This window comes from Chanodichthys erythropterus, chromosome 12 (genome assembly GCF_024489055.1).
Source record: "Chanodichthys erythropterus isolate Z2021 chromosome 12, ASM2448905v1, whole genome shotgun sequence".
Taxonomy (NCBI): Eukaryota; Metazoa; Chordata; class Actinopteri; order Cypriniformes; family Xenocyprididae; genus Chanodichthys; species Chanodichthys erythropterus.
Genome location: NC_090232.1, coordinates 27,327,939 through 27,354,032, shown reverse-complemented (window position 1 = coordinate 27,354,032; position 26,094 = coordinate 27,327,939). Strand labels below are relative to the sequence as shown.

The following is a 26,094-nucleotide window of genomic DNA, read 5'->3' as shown; positions in this document are numbered from 1 at the left end:
TACCCATCAAACAAACCATTTTTGAGACATTTATCTCCCTATTGCTAGAAATGTCACAGTGGAAATAACCGTACTGACAAATTTTGACAATCTGGCAAAACACAGGAAATAAAAATGCTAAACTTTTAAGCCAAAATGTTTAGTGTAAGAACAAAGCAATATGAGTGTTTTTTGTGTTGAGTGAGTCATTTAGGAATTCACTCAACTGATTCCTAAAAACAGTCATTCAGGATGACCAAATCAACAAATGTGTCGACACAACCTACTAATAGACTATAAAGAATGTTTGACAACAAAAAATAAGTACTAGTAGTAAAAGTAGTTTTTCTTCCTTTTGCCAACTACAGGACTTGGAAAAAAAAGGCAATTGAAAATTCCCCTCTTGTTCACCAATGAGATGGTTTGCTCATCCAATTTATTCATGAACATCACAAGTTCACACTTTTTGAGGCGTTTTAATAATTTATAATTTACATTTTTTAGTAGCATAAATCAAAAGATAATTCTCTCACTAAAAATACATCCAATAAAAAGTTCTTGAAGATCTCTGATGCCATTTGATACAAGGATAAAAACTCAAATTCATCACTACAGAACAATCCTTCATGCACTCCAACATTAAAAATGTGATTTCATCATCATGATTCCATAAAATCATAAGGAGGTTCCCAAGTAAAATAATATGAATCTAGCCATGTCACCAGTCTCGCTCATGTGGTTCTCTGTAAGGTATGCCCAGGTGTTCAAAGACATCCTTCTCCGTCGGTGTGTGTAAAGGAGTCCCCGCCACCAATTTCACGCCACGCTGCCGCACGACAGAACAGTTCAGCGAGTGCTCTGATAGGCTCATGTGTTTGGTCTTAGCCAATGCCCTCATTGATCGGTTAAAGTGGGCGGAGCCAGTGAAGTACAGAAGAGCACATGCAAATTCAGCATAGGGCACTACAATGATGTCTAGGCGTCTGTGGCGCTGTGAAGGGCCTGGAAGCCGGCAGATGCCCATGTACTTCTTCTGCTCACCGTTCTCCTCGTGGCTAACAAGGTCTTCTGTCAGGAAACCTAGATGGTAAAAAATAAATAAATAAATAAATAAATATGAATTGTGGGTTTATTGAATCAAGCTAAATTATTCTAAATTTCTCTAATATCACAGCATACCACTCTGATGGAGGAAGTGCAACACTTTGCTGAAAACACCCTTGTGCGATTCTCCATCAGGGTGAGTGATGAGAACGTCCACATCTCCACATGTGGTCTTGCCCCTGCGGTATGAGCCACATGCCATAACCACCAGCTGTGTGTCCACACTGTGAGCTGCCTCCTTCACCTGTCAATCACATAATATTCATGTTTGTTAGTTGTATAATTTATTTTGTTCTTATGTAACCACTATTATATAATTTATATACACTACTATTTAAAGGTTTGGGGTGTTTTTTTTTTTTATTACTGCTTTTATTCAGCAAGCATACATTAATCAAAATTCAAAGAAAAGTCTTTTACTTTATTACAAAAAACTATTTAAAAAACGATTTACTATTCTTTTGAACTTTCTATTCATCACAGAATTAAAAGAGTATCATGGTTTCCACAAAAATATTAAGCAACACAGCTGTTTAACATTAATATTATTATTATTATTATTATTATTATTATTATTATATTATTATTAATAGTAGCAAATGAGCACCAAATCAGCATTTATTAGAATGATTTCTGAAGGATCATGTGACACTGATGAGTGGAGTAACATACATTTTAAAATATATTATAATAGGAAACGGTTATTTTTAAATTGTAAAAATATTTCACAATATTACTGTTTTTACTATATTTTTGATCAAATAAATGCACCTTTGGTGAGCAGAAGAGACATCTTTCAAGAACCTTACCGACTGCAAACTTTTAAATGGTAGTGTATATGATTTCTATAACTCTCTCTCTCTGCCATAATATGTCACCCTTTTCATTTGGAAAGAAAAACTTGCATTTAAAGACTACAGAAAAAATGAAAATAATTAACATCATGTTTGTCAGGTTTACGCAATGTTTTAAGGACATGATGGTTAAAAATTATTTGTACCTAGCATTCTGGCAATTTGGAGCTGAAACACTGAGAGCACATAAGTTTACCTGCTCTACATATCATTCTGTCAAGATAGGAGAGCACATGCTGCACTCATCTGCCCTTTTTATCTATCAGGTCCTGTTAAGAGGAAAACTGGGGGCAATTCCAAGTAATAGTAAGAAAACAACTGGCTTGGGCCAAAGACTCCGTAAGGGAGCTCAGGAGCTTCTGACTTATGAAGCGCCAGCTTTCAAGGACTCCCACTTTTCCTATGGGACAACAGACACTAACAATCTCTGTTATGTCCATCAGCCAACTGAGAAAGATTGACAGTCTTGCTGCTGCCAACACAATTTTTTTTGTGTGCTTTAAAAATTCAGTTCTATTATTTACTGCTTTGAAAATCAAGTAGATACATTCTTGTTCTTCACAACCGGATGATGTTGTTATGGATGGTAAGAACAAAGGAAATCCCTCTGTTTAATTGCTTGGTTATATTTTTTTTTTCTCTCTTCTTTCACTGCAGGCCATTTAAAATAAGGTTCGTACCAACCTTTTTCTCGATCGCATTTGCTTCACTTCTCGGCATCCGCTCAAGGAGATCATCATAGTGTTTTAGTCCGATCCTTAGAGTGTGATTCAAAACCGCCTTAGTGCGAATATCCTCCAGTGTGCGAAATCCCTTTGATAGTAAAAGAAATCAAATCATCCATTTAAACGCAAGCGTAAAATATTATGGTTGTTGCTTAATATTATGGAATATTGTACATTCCACTGAGTAAAAAAGCTGCTGTAAATGTTCTGTACTACTAGTAAGACCAAACATTCTCCATCTTGGCTTGAAAATATGGCATTAAAGTGTGTTTCGAACGACTGTTATTTATTTTCGACCGCTACAGCAGTCACTGAGGAGGGTGAAGGCATTGGAGGGAACCTGGTATAGGCTTGCTTACTTCTGAATGGAATGTACTGACAGTTTACAGATGACTTTAATGTCTGAAAAGTGTCCATTGTTTGGACAATCAGTTAATCCGGCTCTAAATTCACATTAATGATTGAAGTTGGCAGAGAGCTACCTCGATGTTTTTCCTGATTAGTTAAAGGTGCCCTCGAATGAAAAATTGAATTTATCTTGGCATAGTTGAATAACAAGAGTTCAGTACATGGAAATGACATACAGTGAGTCTCAAACTCCATTGTTTCCTCCTTCTTATGTAAATCTCATTTGTTTGAAAGACCTCCAAAGAACAGGCGAATCTCAACATAACACTGACTGTTACGTAACAGTCGGGGTGTACGCCCCAATATTTGCATAATGCCAGCCCATGTTCCCAACATTATGAAAGGCTTTAGACAAGGGCAACCAGTAACATCTGGATGTGCACAGCTGAATCATCAGACTAGGTAAGCAAGCAAGAACAATAGCGAAAAATGGCAGATGGAGCAATAATAACTGACATGTCTTTCTAAATGTTTCATTAGCATGCTGCTAATGTACTGTTAAATGTGGTTAAAGTTACCATCGTTTATTACTGTATTCACGGAGACAAGAGCTGTCGCTATTTTCATTTTTAAACACTTGCAGTCTGTATAATTCATAAACACAACTTCATTCTTTATATATCTCTCCAACAGTGTAGCAATAGCCGTTAGCCACGGATCCCAGCCAATTTAATATTTTTTTCCCTCGTTTTAGCTCAATTCCTAAAACTTGACCACAATTTAAATAAAATGAGGAAACAAATTACATTTCAATTGTGGGGAAGATTTCTTAATTCAATATCTTGCCATGTCATGTGTGGGGCTCTATATAATTTTGAATAATAATGTTGCATTACAGTGGCACCTGACACATACAAATGCACATTTTTTACATAATTAATATAAAACTTTCAAATTAAACGTTGAACTAGAGTTTCCTTGTATGATAGTCTTACCTGTTGATACCACATCTGTGCAGTCTTGGCCCCAGCACCCCAGATGTTAGTGAACATCTCAAGAACAGGCACTTCCTCCCCAATGTGATCCAGTTTACGCAAGTGCCCACTTTCCATGATTTCCATGATCTTGTCTGCCATGCGTTTACCAATGCCTGGAATTTTACATGCTTCCTATAAATTGAAATGTTAAAAAAATGTCCAAGTTATTGTTTTTTTTTGTTTTGTTTTTTTTTTGTATTTTTTTTTTTTAATGAATAAAAACTGGTAATGTTTATTAAAGAAGCCATATTATGCCCTTTAAAAAGTGTTCATTTTGTTTTTGGGGTCTACTAGAATAGGTTTTCATTCTTTAATGTTCAAAAACACGTTTGTCTGTCACATATTTTACATTGTAGCAGCACCTCTGTTCCCAGTCTGTCAGTAACACTTTGTTTAGTTCTGGTCTGAAAAGCGCAATGTGTTCTGATTAGTCGGCTGGACCAGTGTGTTGTGATTGGTCAACCGCTTCATGTGTGTTCTGGAAATGTCAGTCAAGGCTCTTACCATAACAGTGAGTTTCAACACTACTAATGCAACTCAACAAGGCATCATCGACCGTTTTTGCATATGCCTTGTGCTGGAATTATTTAAATGAGAATTATTGTAGCAAACTCAAGTCTACAGTTGAATCGTTTAAAGGAGCTCTGAAACGGTGCTTACTGATATAGACAATAACACCCTTTGGAGTGGACTTTGTGTTTAGTAACTTAGCTGAACTTTTTCATGCTCAAACTGCATTATACATCAAATAAAGTTGAAAATGTAAAAAAGCATAATAATATTATTTTATTATTATATCATTTTAAATTACTAAATTAATCACTGTTGCATGCTTGGAGCTAGTCTTAAAGGGTTAGTTCACCCAAAAATGAAAATTATGTCATTAATGACTCACCCTCATGTCGTTCCAAACCCACAAGACCTCCTTTCATCTTCGGAACACAGTTTAAGATATTTTAGATTTAGTCCGAGAGCTTTCTGTCCCTCCATTGAAAGTGTATTTATGGTATACTGTCCATGTCCAGAAAGGTAATAAAAACATCAAAGTAGTCCATGTGACATCAGTGGGTTAGTTAGAAGTTTTTGAAGCATCTAAAATACATTTTGGTCCAAAAATAACAAAAACAACGACTTTATTCAGCATTGTATTCTCTTCCGGGTCTTTTGTATATATTCGCTTTCACTCCACAGCGACGCTGCTTCTTTCTTGTTTTACGGCGGTTGGCATCCAGCTTAATGGTGCATTACCGCCCCCTTCTGCTCCGGACAGTGACGCGATTAGGACATCCGCGACATGAACACCTACGCACCATTTTAAAAAATATAACAATACTAAAATACAAACAATGTAGAATAGCTTGAATACAGCGTGCGTCTCCCTCAGACTGTAAACGAAGCTCGGGCTCACCGGATAACACGTCATCAGCATCACTGTCCGGAGCAGAAGGGGGCGGTAATGCACCAATAAGCTGGATGCCAACCACCGTAAAACAGGAAAGAAGAACAAAAAGAAGCAGCGTCACTCTGGAGTGAAAGCGGATATATACAACAGACCCGGAGGAGAAGACAATGCTGAATGAAGTCGTAGCTTTTGTTATTTTTGGACCAAAAAATGTATTTTAGATGCTTCAAAAACTTCTAACTAACCCACTGATGTCACATGGACTACTTTGATGATGTTTTTATTACCTTTCTGGACACGGACAGTCTACCATAAATACATTTTCAATGGAGGGACAGAAAGCTCTCGGACTAAATCTAAAATATCTTAAAGGGATAGTTCACCCAAAAATGAAAATTTTATGTTTATCTGCTTACCCCCAGCGCATCCAAGATGTAGGTGACTTTGTTTCTTCAGTAGAACACAAATGATGATTTTTAACTCAAACCGTTACCGTCTGACAGTCAAATAATGCGTGTCAATGGGAACTTCTACTATAAGAGTAAATAAAACTTGCATAGACAAGTCCAAATTAAACTCTGCAGCCTGTGACGACACATTGATGTCCTAAGACACGAAACGATCGGTTTATGAGAGAAACCGAACAGTATTTATATCATTTTTTTAACCTTCGTTTGGTCTGATCGCGCTCTGACAGCGGCAGTGATGTCTCGCGCATATACTTCAATGAGAGCGAGACATCACTGCCGCTGTCAGAGCGCGATCAGACATTACTAACGAGTGCAGCACGCGGTTGGACATAGTGGTGTATTAGAGTTAAAAAATTATATAAATACTGTTCGGTTTCTCGCACAAACCGATCATTTTGTGTCTTAGGACATCAATGTGTCGTCACGAGCCGCAGGGTTTCATTTGGATTTTTCTATGCAAGTTTTATTTACTGTTATAGTAGAAGTTCCCATCCACTAGCATTATTTGACTGTCAGACGGCAACGGTTTGAGTTAAAAATCATCATTTGTGTTCTACTGAAGAAACAAAGTCACCTACATCTTGGATGCGCTGGGGGTAAGCAGATAAACATCAAATTTTCATTTTTGGGTGAACTATCCCTTTAAACTGTGAACGGAGATGAACGGAGGTCTTACGGGTTTGGAACGACATGAGGGTGAGTCATTAATGACATAATTTTCATATTTGGGTGAACTAACCCTTTAATATGCAAACTACCTTTGCAACAGCAACCATATGTGTTCTTAACACAAACAAGCACCTCCATGAACCCTAAAACCTCTAAGGCTCATATGCGTATCAGAACTGACCTCATATGAAGTGATGGGCTTGTGGTAGCTTTTAAGGGCATTGATTGCTTTTGAGTAGCCCAGAGCTCTCCATTTATCGCCCGTGTGCGTATAGGCTTTTGCCAGCGGCTCCAGTTTGTCAGTAATGTGCTTGTTATGGTTCTCCCCTTTAGTTGTGGACGGTTGGGAACAGACCCACTTCCCAGACAAAACTGGATTCTCTGCCAAACTCTGGCACTGGTCTTGGTTGCTCTCAGATGGGTGAACACCACTGATCAAAGCCTCCAGATCATTCTGAGATACACCATCTTCCTCATGGTGCTCCTCCTGAATCTCTGTCACCTGTGAAATTAGTCATATTAAATGCACTGCATGAGGGGAAAAACAAATGATGGATCTTACAGGTGGAGACAATAACCTGCCATCCTTCCCTTTCTTACCGTCTCGGTGAGATTTGCTTGAGGATCCTGGTTTTCAAGGATTTTCAAAGAATCCTGTGATACTGCTACTGCTACTTCTGGAACTGGGCCGACTGTCGTCTCATTTAAATTCTCAGCAGGGGCAACTGTGGGGCTGAAGACATGTTCATTAAGTATTTATTTCTACACAATTTCCTGCAGAATAAACATTTATAAATGTATTGAAACATCAAACAACAAGTGTCTAAATATCATATAGTATGGTTTTAAATAAAACCGCAGGCAATGCCATTACAATTGAGTCTAGACTCCAGTGCCTTACCTCTCAGGAGGAAGGAGGCTGTAGTCTTCAGGGTCTAGTAATCTTTTCTCACTAATGCAGGAGCTCAACCAAGTACATTTGAGCAGCTGAACAGCAGAGGGCAGTCTTTCCACTTTCAGAAGTCTCAGAGCTCTATTACAATTGACTGAATCATCCACCACAATGTGTGTGCAGCTGGGAGAGAATGTGGACACTACCTGTCCTCCATTCTGGGTGATCTGTCGATGAAATATATCACACCTGGCTTTCCCTATACCAGCTGGAACTATGTATATTGTGACTCCTTGGAAAACTGTACCTAAGAAAAAGAAGCAAACACATTTAAAATACAACCACTACTACTACTCATACCTGAATGGGCTGCACGAAACATGTTGTGAAGGAGGAGATAAACATACAATTAATTATAATATTCTTCTAAAAATATACTGGAATCAACGGTTGAAACTGTTTCAGAAAAATCTGATAATAGAATAGAAATCAAGCCTAGCATCAGTTCTGGCAGGTCACGTTTGTCAAGCTTGTATCAGCTGACTCTCATCTGATCCATGTCTACTTATAGGAATATGATGCCTATCACAGCATCCCTAATTACCCTCTTCCATCCCCAGATCCCCCTCTCGTCTACAGTCAAGACAAATATTACTCTTTGAATCAGACAGTCATTATCTTGATTTAAGGTGTTACATGAATGACGTTATTGATAATACATTAAAAGGTTAGTTCACCCAAAAATAAAAATTGTCATTTATTACTCACCCTCATGCCGTTCCACACCCGTAAGACCTTCGTTCATCTTCGGAACACAAATTAAGATATTTGATTAAATCCGATGGCTCAGTGAGGCCTGCATAGGGTGCAATGACATTTCCTCTCTCAAGATCCATTAATGTACTAAAAACATTTAAATCAGTTCATGTGAGTACACTGGTTTAATATTAATATTATAAAGCGCTGAGAATATTCTTGGTGCGGCAAAAAAAAAAGACTTATTTAGTGATGGCCGATTTCAAAACACTGCTTCAGGAAGCTTTGGAGCATTATGAATCTTTTGTGTCAAATTATGATTCAGATCGCGTGTCAAACCGTCAAACTGCTGAAATCATGTGACTCTGGCGCTCCGAACAGCTGATTCGACACGCTGATTCATTTATGCTCCGAAGCAGTGTTTTGAAGTCAGCCATCACTATACATGTTGTTATTTTGTTTTTTTGGCGCACCAAAGATATTCTCTTCGCTTTATAATATTAATTTTGAACCACTGTACTCACATAAACTGATTTAATTATGTTTTAAGTACATTAATGGATCTTGAGAGAGGAAATGTCATTGCTGGCTATGCAGGCCTCAGTGAGCCATCGGATTTCAACAAAAATATCTTAATTTGTGTTATGAAGATGAACAAAGGTCTTACGGGTGGAGAACGACATGAGGGTGAGTAATTAATGACAGAATTTTCATTTTTGGGTGAACTAACCCTTTAATGACGTATAGAATGTTACTGATATCATTAATACTTTTATGTTGGTTCTTTTCAATTTATCATATAAGGGTGTCAATCACTGCGCTCCCTGCTCTTATACATGCTAGGCTGAATGGATGGATTGTTGTTGCCCAGAACAAAAACATATACTGTCAAAACTGTATGCTAAGTGTCAATCATCTTTGCCAGTAGTGGTCCTGACAGAACTACTTGTTCAAGTTGTTCGGTAGGTCGGCTGGTTTCAAAACAAATGGATATAGGGCAATTAATTATATATACCATTATATTTGGCATAATGGTGATTATTATTAAAACTAATTCAAGGTAACATCCTAAACTATAAAAATGACCGTCAATTTAAAAGGAACAGCTTCACCACTCATCCAAACATACATAATTCAGTGGAAGAAAAAGGAAGGTAAGCAGTAAAATATGGTGCTTCAATCTCTCAAACAGTCCTTGTTGCTCTACTTAAGTGTACTTTGGAAGGAGAATTATGAACCTGTTATTGGTTCAGCAGGCGCCCGCTTCTGGGGAGGCTCGTCCTTCTGATCATTAGGCCTGGGTCTCTTTACTTTAGGGAAGGCTTTCAGTATACCATGACACTCCATTCCGGCCAGGGAAAGGAAAGGAGCTTTAAAAACAAAATGATTGGGATCAGTAGGCTTCACATAGCTATAGAAATACACAAATCGAACCTACAGAAGAGTGGCATGGCCGTTATAGCTGAAATACAATCCGATAAGACTGACTAATGTCCTTATATAGTCAACTAGAGCAGCAAGAGAATAAACGGATTGCTGTATTACAACATTATATTAAACGTTATAAATCTTTTAAGGCACAATAATTTATAATAACAGCTTAGATTACTTAAAAACACTCCATACCAACCCCTTCCAGCTCCTTTTCCTAGGAACAACACACGAGCTTTTTAAACGGATCAACTTCCGGGTCATAGTCAAAACTTTGCGTTTTTTTTTTCATTTTAAAAAATGAAACAAATTAAATTATACATTGATTTTGTACTTAATTCTAATACCTTTCATAGTTGTAATTAAATATTTTATTGCATATACATTTTGTAAATGCATTAAAGATACGACATATCTCGTTTGAGAAATAGCGGTTGCCTTGGCAACCTCAGGCGTGGGATTGTTTGAGGAAATGAAAGCGCAAGAAGCATGGCTGTGCAACACTGGGCAGATGCGCTGAGGAAAGCCAAGAAAACTGCTTTAATATCTGATGGTGCGCATATATCTTCTGTAATATTTTTAGATGAGCTATTTTGTATGTGTGTTTATGCTGGCAGTATTGCTAATAGTCTTGCTAATAAGTGTTTTAAGTCGAATACATTTGCTACTGGCTAATATAGCATCGAAACCTAGACAAAATATCATAAAAATACCTGTCAAAAGAATTGCTTATTTATTTTAAAGCGTGAACATTGTTCGATGTAAAATGAGTATGAATTGAGAGATGCCTTCATATGCCTTTCTCATTAGGGAAAAGGAAAGTTCATTATCTGTTTGAGGATGGCAATGAGATGACTGAGGAGTACGACCTGAAAACAGATGAACTTGTTTGTAAGGGATTTGTTTTTCTGGTTTTGTTATTGAATCCCATACTAATCCAGATATGTATTTTGTAATAATTCCATCTTTCTTTAGTGCGAAAGTGGCGACATAAAACCACCTTTGGAGGGCAGGGGCAGTGGACATGGGAAGTTGGTGAAACAACCCCAAATGGCATTACCTCTGATTTAATAAAAGAGAACAGTTCAAATGTAAGCTTTCATTTCATTTTCTTGATGTTTTAATGACAATGTTTTAATATTGATGTGTGCTAGGCCACCTGTTTTTGTTATCTGAGTTTTTTTTTATGCCCTCAGCCATTGTTCATGCGCAAGGACACAAAGACCAGTTTCCAATGGAGGATCCGTAATATTTCATATCCTATAGAAGTCTACAGTGTTTCAGCAGAGCCGATGGAAAGATGTTGTGTCATTCGAACCTCAAACAAAAAGTGAGTTCTTTAAAACTGATGCAAGTAGGAGGGTTTAGATTGATAGTGACTTTTAGTATTTATTTGACTGTTATAATTTGTGTTCATGTTGTCTGCTTGAATTGGACAAAGTGCCACATTTTGTTTTAAAGTGGGAAGTTTATGCAACAGCTATATATAATGCTATAAAATGCTTGTCGTTGTTAGTCATGTTCATTTATGCATTCATATTAAAATTAGAGAAATACAAAAATCATATTAAATCAAATTTGTCTAAAGGCAACTTCTGCTTATAAATTTGGGATTACCTAGTGAAAAGCAATGTTATTTTCATATTATTGAGGTACTATTATAGTTCTTACTAATATTTTAAATCTTTTTTTCTTTTTAATATTTTTTTTATGTAAGTTTTAGTTATTAATAAAAATTTGATATTCCCTTGGCAAGTAGCTGAAATAGGTTTTTATAGTTTATTTTGTTTAAGTTAAAGTTTGTTGCATTTCAAGTTTTGAAATGTTTTTATGGTTGTTTAGTTTCAGTTTTAACTAAAATAAAACTGGTGAAAGGTGTGTTGTTGAACATAATGTATAGTTGCAAAAGAGTACAGCAGTGCTTGCTCACTTTTTCAGCGGAGTTGGTACTGGAAGGATTTTTTTCTATTCATTTTTCCCATAGGGATGTTAAAATAGTCTTTGTTAAAGCGTTGCAAGCCACGAACCAAGCCAACCAACTATGTGGTGAATCGTAGTCCTACAAACTTTGATTTGAAGCAAAAAGTATTTGAAAATCAGACAAATAGTTCAAAAAGACTGTATACTTAATGGCTTTACTGAAGGAAAGAACAGTATATAAGTATATACTATATACAAGTATATAATTTACCTCATATAATATTATATATAGTTTATTGCAAACTCGATTACATTATTTGCAGTGCTTGATGGGAGTGGGTGGGACTAAAGAGATCTTTTGGCACAATTTGCTTGTTTCGACTTCTCTGATTTTCTGTACTGCGTCATGGGTAATATAGTTTTTCACCATGAATTCCGCTGTTAAAATAACATAAAATAATGTGGCTGACGGCTTAAACAGAAGCAAATACTATCAATTAACAACCTTGTAGCTCACAGTAAGGCTGTCTTTAAAGGTTTCTAGGTATTGTTAAATTTATTGTTTTCCCATGGAGAAATGGGGTTTTTGCTTCTGAAACCCGACTATTGCACTCTTATAGCCCTACAGTAACCCTATAGGTGGCACTGTTGATCTATATGGAAGATGGATGGCCGGCCATGAGAAACATTCTCTTGTTCATCTCCTCATTTCCCAGGTACTATAAGAAGTTCAGTATTCCAGATCTCGACCGTTGCCAGCTGCCTTTGGAGAGCGCAGCCTTGAGTTTTACCCACGCCAACAACACTTTAATCATCAGCGTGAGTGAACTCTCACCGCTTGTCTCACTTAATCACTTTCTCTAAGCTCTTTCTGTATTGTAAGGTATGTGTTCAGTTTTTTCCGCATCACGTAGAGGAACTTTCCCTTTTGCGTGGATCTGGGACCAGGTTGCCAAAACCCTAATCCCCACTAAGAGAGCACACAATTCTGGTCTCAGATCATCAAAAGGGCAACTATGCCGTCACTTTTTATTGGTTCACCTAAGTAGAGAAGGTTGAATTGAACTGCTCTCACCTCTGTTGACTGCTCAAGAGCTCAGCTATTCCATCCAGCAATGGATTTTATATGGAGTTTCTCTCGCTTTTGTTGTAGTACAAGAAGCCCAAAGAGATTTTAACACTGGAACAGGAGCTGCTTGGGGAACTGAAGAAACTGAAGGGGACAAGTGAAGGAGATATTGACTGTAAAACTCAGTGAACTGCTGTGGATCCAGAGCCTTTGCTTTATTGTATTTGTCTGTCAGCGGTTCTGCATGTTCACTTCAGCTCTGTGTTTCACCTTGGCATGTTTCTGTCAGCCTTGTGCATCCAAGCAACTCTTTTTCAATGTGTTATTATTATTATTATTTTTTTTCTATGTAAAATTTAAAATGTTCTGACTGATGTTCCTACAATTGTTCTTTGTTAAATAATGCTAATTCACTGACTGAAATAAAATACAATACTTATAAGTAGTTTGTTTTATTCCAGCTATTTCCACACTATAGCTTAAAAAATATTAGACAGCAATTTGTTGTCTTAGTGGACACTGTTTGTGCATTTAGGCAAGGTAAGTTTGTTTAAATATTACATTTCATAAACAATAGTAATTCAAATTCGGCTTTACATAAAAGACTTAAAACAATCATAAAATAACTATAGCAGATGCATAAGAATTAAATTACATTTAATTTAAAATTATGTAATGTTTTTGATGTTCCTGGTCATTTAAAAATTGCTTGTAAATATCTGGTTATGCTATATTATCATTCAATCTTTTTATCAACTTGTTTTCTTTCAATTTAGACAAGTTTAGTATTTATTTTTGGAACTGTTTGATTGTAGGCCTCATTGGCCTGAGCTTATGCACCTTAGTTTTTGATTGAAAAAAGCATTACGTGTGCATAATTTTGTAAATATTCAACAAAATATGGAAAAAAATGCACTGTTTTTCACACTAGTGCTTTTAATTTTAAACCAGGAAGTTTGTTTCGAAATTATTTTACAAAATGGAACAAAGTCACTTGTGGTAAATGCAGAGCTAAACAGATGTGTTTACTTGAAGAAAATTCATAAACTGACAAATTACGCATCTAGCATTTGTCCAGTTGCATTATTATTCGAAATTTATCATCATATTTCTATTACATCTATTACATGAAGGTGATTGAACTTCAGCTTTCATGTACTCTCATTACTGCCATCTCCACTCTTCAGTTTCCATGATGTGCATCGTGGGAAAATTAAACATTTCATTTATCTTGGCTCCTTTATTTTATCTGTATTCCTCTCGCGTTCATGGATGATGTTTGGCATGCACTACAGTGCTGTTGTTTGTGTTTATACTGTAAATAGAATACTACAAACACAAACTCTTTGTTGGTTTAAGGGAAAGACAACAATACCATGTGAATATACTGTTTCTGACTCTGGTGACTCTTTGCTTTTAGTTCCCAGTCCACAGCTTTTGTGCCAAACCAAGAGACTGTATGCATAAAACAGGCACTAACCCACAAGTCATTCTCACTATTGTGTATAATGGCCTCCGAGGAGGATGTTTTCTACACTGGAATTCACCATCCAGCATTAGCAGCTGACACTGCAGTCTCTTTTTTGGGGGTTTTAACATGGAAACAATGTAATATTTTACAATGACGAAAGTGGAGGTTTAAAGGATTAGTTCACTTTAAATTAAAATTACCCCAGCTTTACTCACCCTCAAGCCATCCTAGGTGTATATGGCTTTCTTCTTTCTGATGAACACAATCAGTTATATTAATAAATTTTCTGACGCATCGAAGCTTAATAATGGCAGTGAATTTTTTTATTCACAATAGAACATAGATAACATAACAAATGTTTAAATGGAGAAATTTTACACTTTTATCCACTAAATGAGCTCATTTCAAATTTGATGCCTGCTACAGCTCTCAAAAAAGTTGGCACAGGGGCAACAAATGGCTGAAAAAGCAAGACATTTTGAAAAGATTCAGTTGGGAGAACATCTAGCAACTAATTAAGTTAATTGATATCAGGTCCTGTAACATGATTAGCTTTAAAAGGGATGTCTTAGAGAGGCAGAGTCTCTCAGAAGTAAAGATGGGCAGAGCTGTGAAAGAGTGCATAAAAAGATTATGGAATACTTTAAAAACAATGTTCCTCAATGTCAAATTGCAAAGGACAAGGCTGAAGACCTTTAGTGGATGCCCATGGTCTCCGGGCCCTCAGACAACACTGCATCACTTATTGGAATGATTGTGTCAATGACATTACTAAATGGGCCCAGGAATACTTCCAGAAACCACTGTCGGTAAACACAAGCCGCCGTTCCATCTGCAGATGCCAACTAAATCTCTATCATGCAAAAAGGAAGCCATATGTGAACATGGTCCAGAAGCGCAGTCATGACCTGTGGGCCAAGGCTCATTTAAAATTGACTGTTTCAAAATGGAAAAGTGTTCTATGGTCAGACAGTGTTTTCAGCATTCAGTTCAAAAGCCAGCATCTCTGATGGTATGGGGGGTGCATATGTGCATACGGTATGGGCAGCTTGCATGTTTTGGAAGGCACTATGAATACTGAAAGGTATATAAAGGTTTTAGAGCAACATATGCTCCCCTCCAGACGATGTCTATTTCAGGGAAGGCCTTGTGCATTTCAGCAGGACAATGCAAAAGCACATACTGAAGCTATTACAACAGCATGGCTTCGTCGTAGAAGAGTCCGGGTGCTGAATTGGCCTGTCTGCAGTCCAGATCTTTCACCTATAGAGAAAAATATGTCAAAGACAACCACAAAATCTTCAGCAGCTGGAAACCTATATCAGGCAAGAATGGGACCAAATTCCAACACCAAAACTCCAGAAACGTATAACTTTGATGCCCAGACGTCTTCAAACTGTTTTGAAAAGAAGAGGAGATGCTATACCATAGTAAACATGCCCCCGTCCCAGCTATTTTGAGACCTGTAGCAGGAATCAGATTTTAAATGAGCTCATTTTGTGCATAAAATTGTAAAATTTCTCAGTTTAAACATTTATGTTATCTACGTTCTATTGAGAATAAAATAATGGCTCATGTGATTTGAAAGTCTTTTAGTTTTCATTTTATTCAAATAAAAAAAAAAATGTCCCAACATATCCAGAATTCGGGTTGTAGTTACAGAAAAAAACTGGACATCATGCACTAAACAACTGAGGACACACTCTACTAGAATGTTACGTCCTTCTGAACACAACAAGCTCGTACAGAAACATAAACGTGATCTAAAGCATGTTGGAAATCTTCCAGACTGGATAGAATCACAGTCTAAAGCTAAGCCCATCACACACTATGCAATTTTCTGTGAAATCTCTGACTGCCCAAAATTTGCAGACTGGCTCTGACTTTTGGCAGCTAGCATCAACTCCAAAAAATCCGGGCAAAAGTTGTGTAGTTAAATCCAGTCACATTTAGCCACTTGTTAGAAAACTTTTTCAAGACATGTAAAAGCTTAAACAACTTTACTGATGTATTTCACATCATAGAATAAAACGTGAAAATCACAGAGAGGCACAAAATCACTCTCCAGGACATTCTCATTCTGTAAAATACCTTGAGCTTATTTCAGGCATTTAACTAAAAACCATTTCAAAACAAATATTGGACAATGGAACCAGAAATTCAAAAATGCTAATTGATTGCTTTACATCTCAGTCAAGCTTCTATAAGTATGCCTTTCTTTACAAGAATATCCAGTCAAAGCATGCAAATGTTGACCACCACCCAATTTTAAAGAAAAAAAACTGCATTTCTAAAGTATCAGTAATCAATAACTCACTCCAAAATGCTAACGGCATTAGCAATTGATCGCTCCTGTAGGACCCATTCTATCCACTCTGACTTACAGATAACAGTCAACAACTTTCAAAAGTCCAGTCCACTGGTCACCAGTCTGTCAGAAAAGCCGGTACCTCTAAGAAAACAGGACTGGAGGAACTATAAGAACCTCTCTCGGTAGCAGTTAACCCATAGACATCTGATTCTTTCCATGTAAGACATTTCTAAATAATTTTTCACAGACCTCAGGCCAACAGTCTCTCCCGGACATTAGGTATTGGTTGAATCTGGAATCTCATATTGCTGTGAACTGGAGCGTACCATCTTTGGGCAGTGCGAGAAGGGGTGAAGACAGCGCCAGGACTCTTGCTCTGCTCCTAGAAGGTTTCAATGATGTGTGCAGATGTTTGGCTCACAGCACTGCTTGTCAACACATGAGTGTAATGATGCACAATGGTTTCCGTCTCTATGTGGTCAATATGAGGCTGTTACCGTGAGAGGTTAGCACACTGCAAAAGCTGCAGATTCTGGTGAACGGTCAGTATGTTTTTAATCATTTTGACAACTCATATCAATGGCATGTCCCCACAGTTGCTACCATCACCAGAGGCAGAAGAGTGATGCCAGAAATTAGGCTGGACAAGGTGTGTCATGAGATGTTGAATAAATCAAGCAGGTCACAGTTTACTGCTTTAAAAACCTTGAATCTTCACGTGTTACTTTACAGTGAATGCTTATGCAATATTCTTTAATAAAAACACTGACCTTGATCAGTATGTATGGCAAAATGATGCACAGATACATGCTAAACCTAGACTTATAGGCTAAATCAGTATGACAAAGAAATGGAAAAAACGAAGTGATGCATTTGTGTAAGAAAAATATCCATATTTAACAAGTTATGAAGTAAAATTTTTAGCTTCCACCAGACCGCCTTCTGTATTCAACTTACGAGAAAAGCGTAACTGACGTCACGCCAGTTAAGCTTTTTTTATAAGTTGAATACAGAAGGCATAGGAAGTTGCATAAGTGTTTTGAACTGCCTGAGGCGTTACACTTTTCTCGTAAGTTGAATACAGAAGGCAGAAGCTAGTTATTTTGCAACCCGAATTCTGGAAATGTTAGGATGTTTTTTAAATTTGAATAAAATAAAAACTAAAAGACTTTCAAATCACATGAGCCAATATTTTATTCTCAATAGAACATAGATAACATAACAAATGTTTAAACTGATTATCCACAAAATGAGCTCATTGCAAATCTGATTCCTGCTACAGGTCTCAAAATAGTTGGGACGGGGGCATGTTTACCATGGTATAGCATCTCCTCTTCTTTTCAAAACAGTTTGAAGACGTCTGGGAATCGAGGTTATAAGTTTCTTGAGTTTTGGTGTTGAAATTTGGTCCCATTCTTGCCTGATATAGGTTTCCAGCTGCTGAAGAGTTTGTGGTTGTCTTTAACGTATTTTTCTCTATAGGTGAAAGATCTGGACTGAAGCCAGGCCAATTCAGCACCCGGACTCTTCTACGACGAAGCCATGCTGTTGTAATAGCTGCAGTATGTGGTTTTGCATTGTCCTGCTGAAATACACATCATCTAGAGGGGAGCATATGTTGCTCTAAAACCTTTATATACCTTTCAGTATTCATAGTGCCTTCCAAAACATCCAAGCTGCCCATACCGTATGCACATATGCACCCCCATACCATCAGAGATGCTGGCTTTTGAAGTGAACGCTGATGACACGCTGGAAGGTCTCCGGCCTCTTTAGCCTGGAGGACACGGCATCCGTGATTTCCACCAAGAATGTCAAATTTGGACTCGTCTGACCATAGAACACTTTTCCACAGTCCATTTTAAATGAGCCTTGGCCCACAGGACACGACTGCGCTTCTGAACCATGTTCACATATGGCTTTTGCATGATAGAGCTTTAGTTGGCATCTACAGATGGCATGACGGATTGTGTTTACCGACAGTGGTTTCTGGAAGTATTCCTGGGCCCATTTAGTAATGTCATTGACACAATCATTCCAATAAGTGATGCAGTGTCGTCTGAGGCCCGAAGACCACGGGCATCCAATAAAGGTCTTAGGCCTTGTTCCTTACGCACAGAGATTTCTCAAGTTTCTCTGAATCTTTTGATGATGTTATCCACTGTAGATGATGAAATTTGCAAAGCCTTTGCAATTTGACATTGAGGAACATTGTTTTTAAAGTATTCCACAATCTTTTTATGCACTCTTTCACAGCTCTGCCCATCTTTACTTCTGAGAGACTCTGCCTCTGTAAGACATCCCTTTTATAGCTAATCATGTTACAGGACCTGATATCAATTACATTAATTAGTTGCTAGATGTTTTCCCAGCTGAATCTTTTCAAAATGACTTGCTTTTTCAGCCATTTGTTGCCCCGTGCCAACTTTTTTGAGAGCTGTAGCAGGCATCAAATTTGAAATGAGCTCATTTAGTGGATAAAAGTGTAAAATCTATGTTCCATTGTGAATAAAATATTGGCTTGTGTGATTTGAAAGTCTTTTAGTTTTCATTTTATTCAAATTTAAAAAACGTCCCAACATTTCCGGAATTCGGGTTGTAAAAGTCGTGCAATGTACCCCAGTCTTTAGTGAACAGACTGCAGCATGATGCCTGACGCCAAGACAACAATTTATCAGGCATAAAAGATCAATTTGAATTATCTAAATACAAACATTGATTGTTTTATATGTATAATACCTTTTATAATATATTGCATGATAATTCTTAGGAAATTTGTGGTCAATAAGTAGACACAATAACATTTCCCCTTTAAAATACCAAAATGAAGTCTAATTGTTTTAATGATGCAGCATAGCGTTAGCCAGGCGGTCTTTTGACGCGAACAGAACAAAGCACCAATTTAAATAGTTTTAGTAGGTCAATAAAATGCTTTTCTACCAAAACATGGCTCTGCACATGGAAGCAGTCCAAAGGCCAACTGACAAATCAGAAGTCCTGGGAAAAAGGCGACAGGGCGAAGAGCTCAGCGCTCTGATTTTTGTTCACTGTCTCTTCTTCCCTTTCTCCCTCCCCATCCTGAGGCCTCAATGGTCATGCTCAACTGCCTCAACAGAGAGACACTCTTTTTTGGCCCTTTTCATTCGTCTGTGCCCCTCTTTGCCTCTTCCCAGCCATTTGCCCTCTTTCAGCCCCTCTCGCCCACATCTCAACCCATAACACCCCCGAACATTTTCTCTCCCCCCGAGTCGCTCTTGGTTTCTCTCTCTCGCCCGCCCTCACCCCCTCTGTGTGACTGGGCTTCCTTTTTTGATAGCTGACCCCTCCTTGTGTTATTATTCAGGTCCACCATTGTATAACATGTTTCTTTTCTACGGCGCCTACAAAGGGAGCATTTGATCAGAGGGTTACGGTGCGCGGGTCGCAGAAATGCAACTACACGGTGGTAACCTTTGTTTGGGACAGCAATGGTGGGTTGACCTCATCTCTTCTAAAGCAAAAGGCCCAAGCTATTCAAAGGCCCAGTCTCACTTGCTGAGCACATTCAATCGAGACCGGCCTGTCACAGATATTGCTTCACAGTTATCTGAGGCTCAGGCCTCTTTTTCTGGGAGTTCGACTGCTGGGCCAAAAACATAACAACAGCTATACGGTCCTGGAGGTATACCTCCTGAATAGACCCGAGCATGCCCTTGAGGTTTCTCTCAGGCTGCTGTTGTTGTCAACTGAATAAGCCTGACTCTGAAAGAAACTGGCTCCCAATTTGGCCGACTTGTGTTCCTGGAGGCCTTCAACTTTAACCCACACTTGTCGTGTTCGTGTTCTTGATGCGCCCACACACATACAGTGTGATCTATGAGAGAGCGAGAATTCAACCTGTCAGCTAATGATCGCCGACTCCTTCAAAGCAAATTCAGCGTAGAAGCGCATCTCAAAGGAGTCGAATCAATCACGGTCCGAATTTACAGTTCCCACAAAAGACGTTTAGGGAGTCAATGAATCACACACACCCTATAACCTTGTTAAATCAATACTTTTACATGAATTTAATACACGCTCTAAAATAAATATTTCCATTTTTTTAAGTATCTTACAATCTTCCAATAAAAATATATAGTCATGTACAAACAATAAAGACGTTTTTTTTGATAATATCACTACACGTCATGAAACCTGTGTGTATCTGCGTACGTTTGGGATTATCAGTAGGTAGCTGCCATGTTCACTGTCAGAAAAAAAAGGGCAAAGATTTTACCTTTAGGGGTTCAGCAGCTTGCCCTTAAAGGGTTAGTTCACCCAAAAATAAAAATTCTGGCATTAATTACTCACCCTTATGTCGTTCCACACCTGTAAGACCTTCGTTCATCTTCAGAACACAATTTAAGATATTTTTTGATAAAATCAGATGGCTCAGTGAGGCCTGCTTTGCCAGCAAGATAATTAACATTTTCAGATGTCCAGAAAGCTACTAAAGACATATTTAAAACAGTTCATGTGACTACAGTGGGTCAACCTTAATTTTATGAAGCGACAAGAATACTTTTTGTGCGCCAAAAAAACTATGACTTTATTCAGAAACATCTAGTGATGGGTGATTTCAAAACACTGCTTCATGAAGGTTCGAAGCTTTACGAATCTTTTGTTTCAAATCAGTGGTTCAGAGCGTGTATCAAACTGACAGAGTCACGTGATTTCAGTAAAAGAGGGCTTCCTTACGTCATAAGTGTTTCGAAATTTCAATGGTTCACCACTGGGGGGTTTGACTTTGGCAGTTTGATACGCGCTCTGAACCACTGATTCGAAACTAAAGATTCGTAAAGCTCCGAAACTTCATGAAGCAGTGTTTTGAAATCGCCCATCACTAGATATTGTTGAATAAAGTTTTTTTTTTTTTTTTTGCTGCACAAAAAATTATTCTCGTTACTTCATAACATTAAGGTTGAACCACTGCAATCACATGAACTGTTTTAATTACGTCTTTAGTAGCTCTCTGGGCATTGAAAGTGTTAATTATCTTGCTGGCAATGCAGGCCTTACTGAGCCATCAGATTTTGTCAAAAATATCTTAATTTGTGTTCCAAAGATGAACGAAGTTCTTACGGGTGTAGAACGACATGAGGGCGAGTAATTAATGACAGAATTTCATTTTTGGCTGAACTAACCCTTTAACATGTAAGCTTACCTTAGAGTAGTAATATGTACCCTTTTAGGGGTAAATAAGGTCCAAAGTTGTCTCTTTAAGGCTACTGCCCCAGTGACAAGCTGTTGTACCCCTAAAGGTACAATTTTTGGAAATTTTTCTGAGAGTGTTTTTGTGTCGTGTTCTGCTGTCTTGTTTCATTCCCAGAGATGCATTGCTCATTATTACAAGGCTTACGGTGTCCTCTGTTCACTCAACAGTTCAGTCATTGTCCCAGAACAAACTGTTCATAGTACAGTCGTTCATCTGTACAGGCTCCTTTTTTTCTTTTTTCTTTTTTTTCTTTTTTTTACACAGCAACAGTTCGTCATGATGTCCAGAACTATGGATGCGCATACATTAGATAAACTCAAATTAAGATAGAGCTCCGGTATAAGATATGATACTGCCCTTTCTCAATTCACGCTTGTGCGTTGATGATGCTTAGTCCTCTTGTTGAGGGGATATGGGATTAAATCAAAAGGCTTCTTTTCTGTTAACAGGTGTCCTCGAGGAAGTCGTTTCATGAAATGGGCCTCTCGCTGGTGCTGCCGGGTCTGCGTGGCTTTCCTGGGTCGGCCCTTGCGTGTAAAGGCCATGTACCAGCCTTTGTACTTTGCGTTCTGCAAAGCTGTGTAGTTATTTTCCAGAACAATCTCGGTGAATATGCAGTCCCTGCCACGGCCCTTCCTCTGGCAACAAAAAGAGACAGACAGCGGAGGACTGAAATGACAAACTCAGAAATCTGCTATTCAAGCCTGAGAGATTTATGAGGTTCAGTTTTGTTCACAGGGCATGATGGGTTTACCTGTGATACGATTAGTGTCGTTCGAGCCAATTTAGTTGTCTATATTTTATTAAAATCATAGAAGTATGATTTCATTGCATTTGGCAGACCCTTTTATCCAAAGTGACATATTTTATTAGGTCTTGCTTTTCTTGGGAATCGAACTCGTGACCTTGGCATTAATAGCGCCATGCTCTGCTGTTAGAGTTAAGGGAAGGTAGCTTGTAGATATATCATTACAAAATAATTACACATAAACACACTTAATTATTTAAACTCACCCGTCCAATAAGCTTGCCTCTCTTGTTCATGCAAATGTAGTATCCTGTTTTTGCTCCTCTGATTCGAACCCGGCTTCCAAACGTGTCGGTTTCCACAATAAGTTTAGCTGGAAATGTTACAAAGTTTGTTACTTTTACACTTCACTTTCAGGTGATATATACAATGAGTGATGCTTCTGATTGTGTATTGGAGAGTTTATGATTTGCATTGTTGTAATGTAGTCTGAGTTGGAATATAGCGTGAAGAAATGCTAATATTGAGTCTATATGTGTGAATGCATGTGTGTTAGGCCAAAACTACAAAGAGTAAAAGTAAGAGTAACAAAGAAGGGTATAAACCGGTGACGCTGACCTCACCTCTCTTCATAAACTGACTCATACGTTGAGTTGTAAAGCTATGAAAATTCCTCGTAAAATGACCCTCCAAAAAAGTGGGCAAAGTGGATGGACTGCACGAGTGGAAAGATGGCTAGACGCTCAGAAATACTTTGGTGACAGGAATTCATTCCCAGCGGATGGGATTCTAACCACTGTTTTGTTTGGAGAAGAAGTGCCGCAGTTCACTTAAAACAGGTGCCTTACTATATAGCTTTAAAATTACATCGAGTTCAAGTAAAAACAAGATTGACTTTTTTATTGCCTTTTTGCAGTATCAAGGCATACTATGAATTATATGTCAACTGCCCATTTAGCAGAGAAAAAATACACTCGTAATTTTGGAGCAAATATCTCTCGACAAGTGATTGAAACTTTAGATCATGCTTCACACATAATACAGGAACATTTGCAATAAACATTTGTTTTGGAAGACATGAAAGATGAAAAATAATGATGTTAGAAAATTGCATGTAATTTCTATAACTTTTATTATATGGAGAACTATTCAGGAAATGTTAAGACTGCAGAGGTAAGATGAGTACTGATGTGTTTTCCAGAAACCAAACGGGTTTCTCTTGAGATTCCCAAACTCAACAATATAGAATCCATTTCAAACTATGCAGGTTACTTTTTGGCAATGACATTTACAGGTATTCTTTACATTTTATATTTGACTGTTCTGTCCTATTGTTTAAACCTGACAAAGTCAAATAATGCATAAAAGTGCAAATATTGCGACTTGCCATGAATATCTCCATCCTCGCCGTTGGCATTGACTCTCTTGTTGCCCAGGACTTGTACATGTTTACCGCTGGTCCGGCTATAGAGCTGATAAGTCCTTGTTAATCTCCGACTCATCCTGTCCGATAGACGACTCTGCTCCGTTACATGGTGCTTAAAATTAGGTACAGAGATGGACTGCATCGTCATCTATAAAAATGTGACAGAACAACATGAAGATTCATGGTGTATCAACAGAAGAACTGTATTATGATTATTCAATGTGAATATTAGAACAATGATATAAACATTAAGGACAATAAATGTGAAATTGCTTCTCAGATTCAAATAATGATTTTGAAGGATTCCATATGTGCCTGCTGTAATGAAGTGGAGAACACAAGATGGTTGGCATTCTCAGGGCAAGTGCGCTGTCCTCACTCTAGATGACATGCCAATGAGGGTTCGTTTCTACCAACACTGATCTTTCACCCCTGTCTCTCGGGCCCTTTCCCATAATGATTTTCTTTTGTAAGTCAGCCATGCGCCTTGCCCACATGTTAGAGCCATTACCTTTAAAGTTAGGGGTTTACGCCTTTTCAAGATGTTTGACAATTTGCCAATGACTCTATTAATAATGAGTTGTTTGCACAGTTATAACACATTTACTACACACATATAACATCACAGGATTAATGTGCCTGAAATATTTATCGTTTTCAGTGTGTCGTAATGATGATTTACTGGAAAATATTTGTAAGGGAGACGGAGTAGTGTTGTAACATTGTTTCAATGTCTGTGACCCTGTGTTTTGTGTTGCATTACGTGACTCAAACTTTGTTATATTATTCCCATTTACCTACAAATGAAATGTATAAATCTATGAATTATTTCTAAGCTCTGGAAATTAATGACAGGCACAAAAAGTGTCGCTGTTGCAATAATAATAAGTGCTGTAACATTCATTGAAAATGTTTTAAAGGTTTACATTTTGTGCATGAATTTATTGTGCAAACATTCTTGTTCAAAATATGTATTTTTGCCCATGATCACCCTTGTTTTGTTTTAAACCTTTTATTTGAAAATATTAAACATAAAAGAAACATATAAATGAAAACAGCACATACAATTGGAAATAAATACTGAAATAAACTCTAAAAACTGAAGTGTGTTTGCTATTCTAACAGTTGTCACACCTGTACACTGTCCTATTTTGTTCAGTCTTTGTGGGTCCAACAGAAAACGCTAAGTTGTGTTACAATCATCCCTGTGATATTTCTATTTTCTTCTCTTTTTTACATGTAAGTTTATGTGGATGTTATATATAAAATTAAGCAAAACAGCATTCGGATGAAACCAGTTCTGTCTTTTAACATCCACTAACACCTAAAATTATTTTACAAAGACACTTATAACTTATACAGTCTCCTAGGGAATGTGGCTCATGTAGCTCATTTCTAATTGGTTAAACCAATGTTACAATATTACACTTTCCCAACACTGTATACCTATTAGTTTGAGATGCTTGTTTGCAAAAACTTACATAATGCAGAACACTTACTTGAGTGTAAAAACACAGAGTCATGAATTGAAGGAATCTGAAATACAAAAAGGGTTAATTGTGGATGATTATTATTATGTTTTAAAATATAAAAATAACAGTTTAGCAATGAATGTCTATGTGTACTTACAGGTAACCTAACCTCGAAGATTTCAGCCTCATTGTGAGATTTCCAAACCCCGTCTGATTATTATCCGAAACAATAAGTTCTTCATTAATTCCTTTTTGCTTGTATATTAATGTGTGAAGATGCTCGGTCCATCTGACTTTCAGCAAAAAAATGACAATAAATAAACTGAGTGACAGGACAAAATATAGCCTACTGGTATCGACAGAATATGTGATTTATTCATCCACTGAGTCCATGTCAAATGAATCCGTCAAGCAATTTGTATTCCTGAAAGTTCAAGCACCTTACACTCGACTGTTCTCACAAACATAATTCATGGTGGATGTCCAATTACACCGAAGATACGAAAAATAAAACATTCTTCATTGAAAATCACCGACAAGATCCGGCAGCGTGTGCGCGCCCATGTTGAGACTTTGTATTATTCCTCACGGTATCTCCAGTACTGATGTATAGCTAAATATCACGGGAAGAGACTGAAGTTACATTCGGGTTGATAAACTGTGATGTTTCCCTGACTAGAGGCTGAAGCCTCACTGTGACGCTCTCCACTTTCAAACTCCCAATGTCAAACGCACTCTTCACGTGTAGTTTGACTCCCGTTACCTCCACTGAGGCGC

The 26,094-nt window shown here is 37.6% G+C and overlaps 3 protein-coding genes across 5 annotated transcripts; 1 reads left to right on the top strand and 2 right to left on the bottom strand.

Moving 5' to 3' along the window:
• Positions 1-389: 389 nt before the first annotated feature.
• On the bottom strand, positions 390-9,915 carry poll (polymerase (DNA directed), lambda). Of its 2 annotated transcripts, none has more exons than XM_067404045.1 (9): positions 9,863-9,915; positions 9,475-9,606; positions 7,490-7,787; positions 7,189-7,321; positions 6,770-7,090; positions 4,006-4,179; positions 2,622-2,750; positions 1,159-1,327; positions 390-1,059 (listed from the first exon to the last, which is right to left on the bottom strand). In XM_067404045.1, the coding sequence occupies exons 2-9, from the start codon at positions 9,581-9,583 to the stop codon at positions 698-700; spliced, it is 1,695 nt and encodes a 564-aa protein (XP_067260146.1). In that variant the 5' UTR covers positions 9,584-9,606; positions 9,863-9,915; the 3' UTR covers positions 390-697. The 2 variants fall into 2 exon arrangements, with proteins under 2 accessions (XP_067260146.1, XP_067260147.1); XM_067404046.1 differs by having other exon boundaries at positions 9,867-9,889.
• Positions 9,916-10,108: 193 nt separating this feature from the next.
• Positions 10,109-13,079, top strand: dpcd (deleted in primary ciliary dyskinesia homolog (mouse)). 2 transcript variants are annotated; one of them, XM_067404641.1, is made up of 6 exons: positions 10,109-10,220; positions 10,478-10,558; positions 10,643-10,758; positions 10,864-10,997; positions 12,304-12,406; positions 12,741-13,079. In XM_067404641.1, the coding sequence occupies exons 1-6, from the start codon at positions 10,157-10,159 to the stop codon at positions 12,843-12,845; spliced, it is 603 nt and encodes a 200-aa protein (XP_067260742.1). In that variant the 5' UTR covers positions 10,109-10,156; the 3' UTR covers positions 12,846-13,079. The 2 variants fall into 2 exon arrangements, with proteins under 2 accessions (XP_067260742.1, XP_067260744.1); XM_067404643.1 differs by lacking the exon at positions 10,478-10,558 and having other exon boundaries at positions 10,147-10,220.
• An 8,954-nt stretch (positions 13,080-22,033) lies between these two features.
• On the bottom strand, positions 22,034-25,506 carry fgf8b (fibroblast growth factor 8b). Its single transcript, XM_067403966.1, has 5 exons — positions 25,475-25,506; positions 25,345-25,381; positions 23,807-23,993; positions 22,686-22,792; positions 22,034-22,309 (listed from the first exon to the last, which is right to left on the bottom strand). The coding sequence occupies exons 1-5, from the start codon at positions 25,504-25,506 to the stop codon at positions 22,034-22,036; spliced, it is 639 nt and encodes a 212-aa protein (XP_067260067.1).
• Positions 25,507-26,094: the final 588 nt, after the last annotated feature.